Here is an 11,114-nt window from a genome sequence, read left to right as displayed (position 1 = left end):
TGGTCTATCAGAAATGAAGGAAAAATTCACTGCATGTTAAAAAACACCTTTATATTTGGTAGAGACAAGGTCACTTTTACAGTGTTGCACATGAGGACACTACTGTACAAAATATACACATTTCTTTCAACAGGAAAAAATTCAAGTCAACCGCTTCTCTGATGATGATCCTCTTGTCCATGGGATGTTGCCTTTGTGTTTGAAATCTCTGCAGCTGATGTGGCAAAATATTTTCAATAAAATTAAAAAAACTTTGAGAAACACTATTTTGTTTTTTTTAAGCCTAAGCATGTATTTTAAAAACTATAATACCTTATATTAAATGACATTTATCTCGTAGTCTTCTAATTAATTAAATGCAGTAAGTAAGCAATGTTTTAACAACCAGGAAGGTAAAAATCTTAATTTTAACCAAGACCCGGGGCACTGTGTTTCTTCATGGGTGGTGCAAATCCACTTATGGTATTTCATAATTGGTACAGCATTAAGGTGATCTAGAAGGACAGTTATCTTCAGTTTTTCTGTGATTTTCTTTCAAAATATGTGCAAATCTTCCTCATGGGCACAGAAGTAGCTGAAATCTGGCACAGGAAAAAAAAAGAGTTTTAGTCCGTACAATTCTGAGCACTGGAGACTTCTCTTTGCAAAATCAGCAATTACTCATACATAATTAGGAGATATTAGCAGGTCCAAAAGAATCTCAAGATATATCAATGTACAAAAGAATCTATGGGGAAAATTCCAAGGGATGCCAAAGAACACAATGAAGATTGAGCATGCTTTGTGGATACAGAATGCTGACAGTTGGCAGGGTGAATGCCAAACCCAGAGGATGGAGAAGCCATTATACTAGAAGACATTAATAGGAGCAGTCCACCCTGCCTGTTTACAGGTCCTACCTGTTTTTATAGTCCTCATCTCCTTCACTACTGTGAAAATAGTTCACTTATTCATTACAACATTATGATCCCCGCATTTCACAAAGCAACCTTTGCTTAGACGTTCCTTTACTTCTCTCTCAGCTGTTTTAGACTACAACTCCTTCAGACTCAGCTGCATAGCTACTGGTTGGGTCTATGGAAGTTGTAGTCCATATAGGAACCCTGGTGGCGCAGTGGTTAAATGCCTGTACTGCAGCCATTCACTCAAAACCACAAGATTGCGAGTTCAATACCAGCAAAAGGGCCCAAGCTCGACTTGCATCCTTCCGAGGTCGCTAAAATGAGTACCCAGACTGTTGGGGGCAAATTAGCTTATTTGCTAATTAGCTTACTTGCTGTTCACCGCTATGATCTTTGGAATAGCGGTATATAAATAAAACAAATTATTATTAATTATTATTACTGTATTATAATATTTGTATTATTGTATAATGGCTGTTCCATTGATTAAGGCTACTTTATGTTTTAATTTTCAATTTAACATTTTCCATAATTCTTATGCTAGCATATTCTTACCCCTTAATATACCCAAAATCAACAAGTTTAGATCTTGCCTGAAAGGTGTCAACCTAGCACATACCCTCACCTCCCATTGTACTATCTCAACCAAACCTCTCAAAGCTTGTAACAAATCGAGGATTGGCCCCAGGTCACCCAGTGAGAGGCTCTGGGATCTACTACCATTTTCCTTTTCCACTAGAACCTCAAGGTCCACCAATTGAAAGCAAGTACAAATTACAGGCCCTCCCGTATCCACAGATTCTGCATGCTTGGATGCAAACATCCATGGCTTGAAAATATACACATATATTTTAAAATTCAAAAAGCAATCTTTGATTTTGCCATTTTATATAAGGGACACTATTTTACTATGCCACTGTATTTAATGGGACCTGAGCATCCACACATTTGGGTATCCACAGGAGGTCCTGGAACCAACCCCAGCAGATACTAAGGTCCCACTGTGCTGTTTCAAAAGGACAAACATACAATATTGCTAGATTCTCTGGAACAAGATGCCTCAGAACACAGGACTCAAAGTATCTGTTTCTCCATCAAAAGTAGGCTTAAAGCCTTTTCAGATAAACAGGAGCCCTGTTTATGTTTTGGTCTCCAAAGACTGAGAAATTGTTTTGTCCAAAAGTGCACTTCCTAACACTGAACACAATGCAAGAGCCCTGCTATAAAAATGTTTCTTTTCACTTTACACAGCTCAGCTCTACTTCCTTGTATCTACTGACAGATTGTCTTGTTGCATCAGAAAAGTAAAGCAAACTCAAATAACAATGGAAGTTTTCCTTCCTGTTCTCAGCCAGACAGAACTTTCAAAAGGACAGGAGTTAGAAAGAATCCTGAAACATATAAGCCATTCTGATCTGTGGAAAATGGTGGGCTATAGATTTAAACATGGCCAACAATAAGGGATTACAGTAAGTTCCTACATAACTGGAAAGCCAAGTTCCCCAACTCCTGGTTTACTTATCTACTACTATCCCCAAACACTAAGATACGACATGATAGCCATATTTGAAAGGATTTTGTATTGAGGATCAAGCAAGCTTGTTTATGCTGTTCCAGAGCCTAGGACTTGGAGCAATGGATTCAAACTACAGGAAAGAGGTTCCACAACGACATTTGGAAGAACTTTCTAACAGTAAGACCTGTTTGACAGTAAATACCCTGCCTTGGAGCATGATGGAGTCTCCTTCTTTGTAGGATTTTAAGCAGAGGCTGGATAGCCATCTGTCGGGAGTGCTCTGACTGTGTATTCCTATATGGCAGTGAGTTGGACTGGATGGCCCTTACGGTCTCTTCCAACTCTATGATTCTAAGTGTTGTAGCCTAAATTTAGGCATTTTGGCTTCTAGGGAGAGTTCAGGTTTGATTTGTTCTTGTACCCACTTATTTGTCTTCTACTGTATTTTAAAAATATAATTTGCAAAGCACTGAAACAGAGTTTTAGTTATAACTTTAGCATTTGAATGGGGAGCAATTTGTTTTAGAATCAGAGGTCAAAGAAATTTATTTTTGCACTAAAATGTTCAGAATTCCCCAACCAGTATTTCTGCACCAGAAAAGTAAAGGTGAACAGATACTGGCAGGACCAGATGGGCTAGTGCTGTTGAATTGCAGCTCCCATCAGGTTTAGTGTAACCAAAGGTGAGGCTGATGAGAGCTGTAAGCAACATAGCTTATGCATCCTTGGAATAAACTAAAATACTACTTATATTTTTAAATGACTTTATCTGAAGATTTCCAAGTGGTGTACTATAATCAAACATACAGTACTAAAAACACACATAAACCTGAGGTCCAACATTTATGTTACCCAGGAGGTAGGTGGTAAAGGCGAAGCAAACTAGCAAAAACTCATCAGATGCTGAATTTACTTACAGGTCCTCCTGTCCTGCTTTCCTGTTGTTTTGAGTCCAGATTCTGAAATAACTGATTTCTGCTGCATGTTCCATTTGGGCTTTTAGACTTGTTAGTCTGCAACTTATATCCCAGAGCAGACAGCCAGTTTCTTTTGTCAGGACAACCATTCTCCTTGTCAGCCATTTCATCACAGGAGGACTTGAGACGAGAAAGATTTTGGAAGCCTGCAGAAGAACCAGGGCTTCCAGGAGAAGGAAGAGGTTCTTTCATCAGGCTTTCTGTGGCTTGGGCTGATCCACCAAGGGTAAGGCAGTTTCCTTCACAAGGCTTTGAATCTGCCAGAGTGTCCTGCTCTAGCCTGGGCTTTTTAGAGACCGGGTGAAGTTCAGCGACACAGTTGCAGCTTTTCAGGCACTTTGCATTTACCTCCTTGCTTGATTCCAGCCTCCTCTTGGCTCGCACTTCAGACCTCAAGTGTGATGACTTAGAAGCAAATGTGGCCCCAGAAAGTTCCTTCTGTGGAGAAAGCACCTTCACTCCTTTCACAGGAGGAGATGAACTTGGAGTCTTGGTAACCCACTGTCTAATGGACATTGCTGAGGAAGGTGCTGGTTTGGGTGATGTGCCTTCCATCTGCTGCTTTGCTGGAGCAGAGGTACTTGTTGTGAAGGTTGGAGTGTTGTCTGAAGACCATGTAGGTGTGTTGGTGGGAAAAGGAAGATCTCCTGTGTAAGCTGGAGCGCAAACTGCAAGCTGTGGGGAAGAAATAGAGGGGCTTCCTGCTGGAAGTACTTTGACAGGAGTACTGTGTCTTCTCCAAAGAGTTCCTTAAAAAGAAAGGAAAAGTATGCACTCAAATGAGGAAAATGTATTACAAGTGTCAATGAGGCAAAGTTACACTCAATGGCCCAAAATATTCTGCTTCAAGTATAAATGGCAATGCTACCATCCATGTTTTATTCCATGCAGAGAACTTGACAAGACAGGCAAGTTAATCTTATTTCTCCACTGTACTTGAAGGGCGCAGAAACATTTATAAGAATAAGGCAGGTCATGGGGCATATTTATTGCTGTTGTTGTTTGCCCTCAAGTCATTCCCAACGTATGGTGACTCTATCGCATGATTTTCTTTCCCCCCTAATTAAATAAATAAAACACACAAACTCTGTAGAACAATGACAAAAACAATAACAATGACAATTAACTAGAAGGGCCAAGGATATGTATCTTAAGAACAGTTATTCTAACACTGAAACTACTATGCCATGTGGCACATTCATTCCTATTAATTCCACACATCCCAATGTATACCACCTGAGGTAATAAGTCTCAGTATCTACTAGCTAGGACTTTTCTATCCAAGCTTGTAGCAGCCCTTGCATCTACATTGTCAAACACCAAAAGCTATAAACCTGCCCTTTCAAAATATGGAAGACAGACACACTCAGAAAGACATTTACACCAAGCCTACACACAGGTACAGATCTGAAAAGAGCTGTATTACAACCAGATTAGTAGTTTTTGCATAAACAACACTATGAATTTGTGCCAATGAAGTGCATGGGAACCTCTCTAAATGCATATTTTTATCTAGCTAGTCTGTGAAATAGAATTTGGTTAAGGCAGCTATGAATCAGAGTACACATTGCACGTGCTGTGTGTTCAAATAACCAAGGTCGGCAGGAAGTTTGCTTATGTTTGCAAGGTTCATGCACTTCCTTTTCCATTCATGGGCTGTCTCAAAGCAGAAAAAACGAAGAGGTATGACATTTTACTAACTGAAGTGCCAGCTTTGACTGTAAAGACCAAGCATTCACACTACTGACAGTTTTCAAGCTGGGAGATTAAATAACCTTTGCGACATTTACGTAACTAGGAAACATTTTAAAAAGAAAAAGGGGGGAGGGGGAGGACAGGCTCCCAAACAGGACAACGGTGCATGTGGATGCAAGATACACACACCAAGAAAGAGAACTGGCACATACTCTCCTATTGTTCTGCAGGCTTCCTACATGTGAATTTTTTGATGGCAAAAGAATCCTTACTACATTCCTCCCAATGAAAAGAGGCCATCTGGGAGAGTAAAAGCACATTAAGAGATGGCAGAGGTCATCATATCAGCTAGTCTGAGCCCCACTGGGGAGGGAGGAGGTATATAAGAATAAATTCCAGCCTTCTAGTTTGTACTGGAACTACTTCCTGTAGTTTGGACTCCTTCTCTTGCAAGTCCATCATCATGGGGCTTTCCTTATGCCTTTTTCAAAAGGCATGCTGAAACCCAGGATAGAACTGAAACAGCCCTTCTTCCAATTAATCAAGATACTACGGTAGGTATGGTGTCAATTATTTGTACACACAGTTGAAAATTCAGAACTTAGGAAAGTTACTTTCTTGGCCATAACTCTGAGAATTTCCTGGCTACTGTGTTGACTGATGGTGGGAGCTGTAATCAAAAAAGGTTTTTCCCTCTGAAAAGTGTGATGCTATTTAGCTTAAGGGGGAAAAAGAGATGAGTATGGAGAGCCATGCCAGGGGGTATAGTGTTATGCATGATGTGAAGAAAGCAGATAATAGGAAGATATTTTTCCCCCTGGGCCATTGGTGGAAGATTTAGGATATGAAAAAAGGGAAGTATTTCTTCACACAGGTTAAAAGTATTAAATTTACTAGTGCAAGACTTCTCAGTCATCACTGACTTGTATATCTTTAAAATGGAATTAATTAATTCACAGAGGAATAAGGCTATCAATGGCTGCTAGTTATGATGGCTATATATACCAATGTCAGTATCAGAAATTGTATGTTTCTGAATATCAGAGGCTGGGGAACACAACCAGGAAAGTGCCACTGACTCATGTTCCACTTATGCTCTTTGCATGGGCATCTTGTTAGCCATCCTGGCATGAGAATCTTAAGACTACTTAGGTGAGGGGTGGGTGAAGAGTTCTGTGAGAGTTCCCAAGCAAAATTTTTAGTGTAAAAATGGCCAATTGTGTTCTCAGAAGCTTTCCATAGGCATGGGGCTAGCTATGTAAAGGCCATTTCTTCTTTCTCTGAACTATTTTAGACCCCAAGTAGCCTTTTTATAAAACTGAAGTGACCAGAAGGTTGTTTGACATTTGTTAAAGTGTGTACTTTGCAAGAGATGTGGGTGTAGCCTTTAGAGGTTTAAGAGACAATGAAGACATTTGGACTCTTCAAGGCTGCCCATGCCTGAGGTCTTTGGTTTGACAAAGCTGGTTTAACAAGGCTGATTTATAAGTGTAAAGTACTGCACTTAGGGTGGAAAAATGAAATGCACAGATATAGGATGGGGGAACACCTGGCTGAACAAGACTACTTGTGAAAGGGATTTAGGAGTCCAAGTAGACCACAAGTTGAACATGAGTCAACAGTGCGATGCGGCAGCTAAAAAGGCCAATGTGATTTTAGGCTGCAGCAATTGAAGTATAGTGTCTATCTAGATCAAGGGAAGTAATAGTGCCACTCTATTCTGCTTTGGTCAGGCCCCAGCTGGAATACTGTCTGGGCACCACAATTAAAAAAGGATGTTGAGAAACTGGAAAGTGTCCAAAAGAGGGCGACTAAAATGGTGAAGGATCTGGAAACCATGCCCTAGGACAGTGATGGCGAACCTCTGGCACGCGTGCCAGAGGTGGCACTCAGAGCCCTCTCTGTGGGCACACATGCCGTCATTCCAGCACAGAGTTTGCCAGAGTTCATTACTAGAAAGCCAGAGGGACATGGCACTTTGCAATAAATAAGTGGGGTCTGGGTTGCAGTTTGGGCACTCGGCCTCGTAAAGGTTCACCATCACTGCCCTAGGAGGAACAACTTAGGGAGCTGGGGATGTTTAGCCTGGAGAAGAGATGGATAAGAGGTGATATGATAGCCTTGTTTAAATATTTGAAAAGGAATGTCATATTGAGGGAGCAAGCTTGTTTTGTGCTGCTCCAGAGAACAGGACCTGACCCGGAGCAATGGATGCAAGCTGCAGGAAAAGAGATTCCACCTCAACATTAGGAGAAACCTCTTGACAGTAAGGGCTGTTCGTGGAACACACTCCCTTGGAGTGTAGTGGAGTCTTCTTCTTTGGAGGTCTTTAAACAAAGGCCGGATGGCCATCTGTTGGGTATGCTTTGATTGAGAGTTCCTGCATGGCAGGGGGTTGGACTGGATGGCCCTTGCAGTCTCTTCCAACTCTGTGATTCTATGTTTAGTGATTGGGCCTTCATTAACTGCTGCTCTCATCACAGACCATTGTTTAAGTTCTAGTTCCTATTTTTGGAGAACCAGACTTAACAAAATTTATTTATTTATTGGATTTATATCCTGTCTTTCTCCCAAAATGGGATTCAGAGTTAAAGACAATATAACATGGAGGCTGTGGATTGGGGTGGAAAGAATAGGAACTTCAGAAACTCCACAGCTCCTGTAAGGCTATAGACTTCCCCGCTTCCTGAATGAGTACTATCCTCTTCTTACCCTTCTACTATTGCTCTTCTTTGTAAATAAAGATGATGAAGAAAGAATGACCCTGTCTTGAGTAAGTTATAGTCCCACCTCTGCCTATGCTTAAGGAACCACAAGACAGAAAAAATCAAACCCTCCATTTTGTGACCTGAATTCAACACATGTTCTTGCTGTTCCCATTGCCCTCCATCTTTCTCCTTTGCCCCTGCAGTTTTGCCTGTGTTGAATACTACTGTACAGTGAAAGGGCTCCAGGGTAGTGATTTCTCTTGCTCTCTCACTGTGAAGTGCAAACGTGCCCATTGAGAGCAGTTTACAAAATAAACAAGCTATGTAAATCTGTGTAACAATCCTGCTCACAATGGAATTTAAGAATTTTAAGTTACAGTTTAACCACTTAAATCCTTGCAATTGCAACCAAAGAACCAGCAGGATACAAGCTCAGGAGGTATTCAAAACTGAACTAGCCTATTTTTCAGACATGTGGGTTTTCGGTGAAATAAAGGGGTGGGGTGGGCCAGAAGGAGGTTGTATGCTTTTCGCTTGGAACCATCCTTGCAATACTAGATAACTAAAATTCCTGTTTATTCAAACATTTCTATGTCCTACCCAGAGGATTTAGATAAATATGACTTTTATCATTATCATACAAGCCAGTCTGAACTGGGAAACTATGTTTAAAGTTTACATTCTTTGCCTTTGTATTGTTCTCGAACAGTAATAAATGCACACATGCCTGTCCCCAAAGAAATCCTGACTAATAAGAGCGCTTTAAAGATAACCAGATACACAAAGTGATTGCTGCTGCTATTACTTTTATAGCAACTTTGAGTTCCATATACTATATAGGCATGTGAAACTTTAGGAGCTATTTAACTAACCTGGTAGGAGATTTAATACCCTGCAGGGCACTTTTGTTTTCAATTTGGCAACATGCAGTTCCCTTTTCATTTAAGCAAAGCCAAACATTCCATTTCCTGCAGAACAGGTGCCACCCTTCTGGACTTTTGTGTGTACAAAAGCTGCTACCAAGACTTGAGCCAACTCCACCTGGCTTCCATCCAACACTGTGTGAGTCACCCACCACCCATATAACGTGACTCCCTTCCTTCGTCTCCTTGCTCATACAGCTCTTTGCACTGCCTCCAAACTTGCTTGGAAATGTAACCAGCTCTCCTGAACTGGAGGCATACAGAAGAGATGGAATATCACCAGTATCTACTCTACTTGCATGCTTACACACAAGGACACAGTTGGATACATCCTGAAAGCTTCAGGCTGTAAATACGCTAAATTCTTTCTGTCACTACCTCAGCTGGAACTGTTAATTTGTTTTATATTTTATTTTCATAATTGGTTTTAATTAAATAAATAGTTTGAATAAAATAAAAAAACTTATCAGTTTCAGAGAAATCAGTTTCAGAAGAAACAGATAATGCAGCTGATTTTTAAAAAAATCTTTTATTTTATAGATTTTAATAAAAATCTACAAAATCACGTGCTGTGATCAAGTCATTTAACTGCCTGAAAAATGGCTCCTGGTCTTTTCAGTTTCCCAGCACTAAATTAAATGCATCCAATAAGATGACACACAGGAACAGAATGTGACCTTCCATGGGACGCACCTGCACCAGCTGTACAGTCCCCAGGATACAGTGCTTCCAAACATGAAGCTCCATTACAGAGCATGGTTAATACCTACTGGTAAACATGCTTTGTGAGACCACTCTAACTCCTTTTGAAGCTCCTTTTAAGGCAGGACTCATTGTGTTTTGCAACAATGAATTACATTCTTTAATTATGCAATGATGCATATACTTTCCTGAGTTTATAGCTGCTCAAGTTAAACTTTTATTTGTCCTCTCTATTCCATTCACTATTTTGAAGAAGTCATCCCATATACAGGTTAAGTCTCCCTTATCCAGAATGCTGAAATCCAAAATATTCGAGAATACAAAATTGTTCACAAAACTATTAAAAATATTGCATACAATCACCTTCAGGCTATGCGTACAGTTCGACCTCCATACCCCCCCCCCCGTGCAGATACCAAAATCCATGTAAGCTCAAGTCCCATTACAGTTAATGGTAGTGCGCCCGCTAGCATGGTTGCATCCACATGCCACCATCAAATAAAGCTTGCTGTCCAAGAATGGCAGGTCCGCCAAGAAGGATGGAGGACTATATAAGGTGTGTATGAAACATAAATGACTTGTGTTTGAATTTAGGTCTCACTTCCAAGATAGCTCATTATATATGTAATACAGATATTTCAAAATCCAAAATACTTCTGGTTTCGGATAAACACTCAACCTATATTGATAAAATACATACTGTAATGCTTCAGCCTCTGAAAGGCACTCCAATAACCTGATAATTGTGATCACTGTTCAGTACCTTTTCCACTGTTAGGCTGGCTTATTATAATTTTACCTAGACTTGAAACATGTTTAGGTTAGTGTTCAGTGAAAAGCACCTTCTGCACATATCTCCACTACTTTTCAATGGTTAAGTTGTCTGCTGCAGCTGGTATTTCACAGATAGAACCTTCTACTTTCACTTCATTATAAGGTGCCAGCACCATAGTCTACAATAGAAAATTTGTCAAGTCACAAGTGATCTTACCAGTTCCATTTTGTCCTTGCATTTTCTTCTGGTAGGTCCAACCTACCAAGCTTTTTTTTATTCGCCAATCTGCTTCCACACAGCGTCTGTTAAAGCGCCATATCTTGACGGTGTTGTCATCTGAACATGTGGAAATCTGCAAAACAGGAAATAAGAGTCAACTGGAAAATACTGGACTTCCCAGAGTGTGCTGATTCTATGGGCAGTGAAAGTGTGAAGAGTCTGAAGCTGGTACATGCTAGGAAGGAAAATTCATAGCACTCTATACTGAAAATTTCAGATCTGACTTTTAGGCGAAGCGACACACAATTTTAGTTAAATGTTTGCTGACTTACAAGCCATACTTCTTTCCACTCCATGATAAAAGGATAATAAGAACTCAAATAGTTTTATATTTTTTAAGCAACAAATTTATAAACCGTCCTTAAACCTAAGGTTCCATATAATTTCATAGGATTAAAAAACAACAAAACATAGCAACAGAGGGGGGGAAATTCATTTATAAAAACTGACTTTGCCCTATAACATCTGGTTCTAATAGCTGGCTGAGATGCCTTTGTACTGTTGAGATGCTAGCTGTAGTTATTGTTTATGTTTCCTGCTGGTTTTATAGATTTATAAGTCTTTGGTTAATGCTACACAGATTTTGTAACTGAATTTTTAACATTTTATTGTTTCAGCAGTATGTTAAGATACCTTT

General features: G+C 40.0%; 1 protein-coding gene across 1 annotated transcript in view; it reads right to left on the bottom strand.

Annotated features, from left to right (window-relative positions):
* Window positions 1-449: 449 nt before the first annotated feature.
* DTL (denticleless E3 ubiquitin protein ligase homolog) overlaps window positions 450-11,114 on the bottom strand; it is a 35,847-nt gene continuing 25,182 nt past the window's right edge. The window contains exons 13-15 of the mRNA XM_042470548.1: window positions 10,415-10,550; window positions 3,336-4,144; window positions 450-581 (exon numbers count right to left, since the gene is read on the bottom strand). Coding sequence (XP_042326482.1) covers window positions 513-581; window positions 3,336-4,144; window positions 10,415-10,550 — 1,014 coding nt within the window. The 3' untranslated portion in view covers window positions 450-512. The remainder of the gene's footprint in view (window positions 582-3,335; window positions 4,145-10,414; window positions 10,551-11,114) is intronic.

Source organism: Sceloporus undulatus, chromosome 1 (assembly GCF_019175285.1).
Source record: "Sceloporus undulatus isolate JIND9_A2432 ecotype Alabama chromosome 1, SceUnd_v1.1, whole genome shotgun sequence".
In the NCBI taxonomy this organism is placed as follows: domain Eukaryota; kingdom Metazoa; phylum Chordata; class Lepidosauria; order Squamata; family Phrynosomatidae; genus Sceloporus; species Sceloporus undulatus.
Note: the sequence above shows the minus strand (reverse complement) of the source record. Positions and strands in the feature narration are given on the sequence as shown.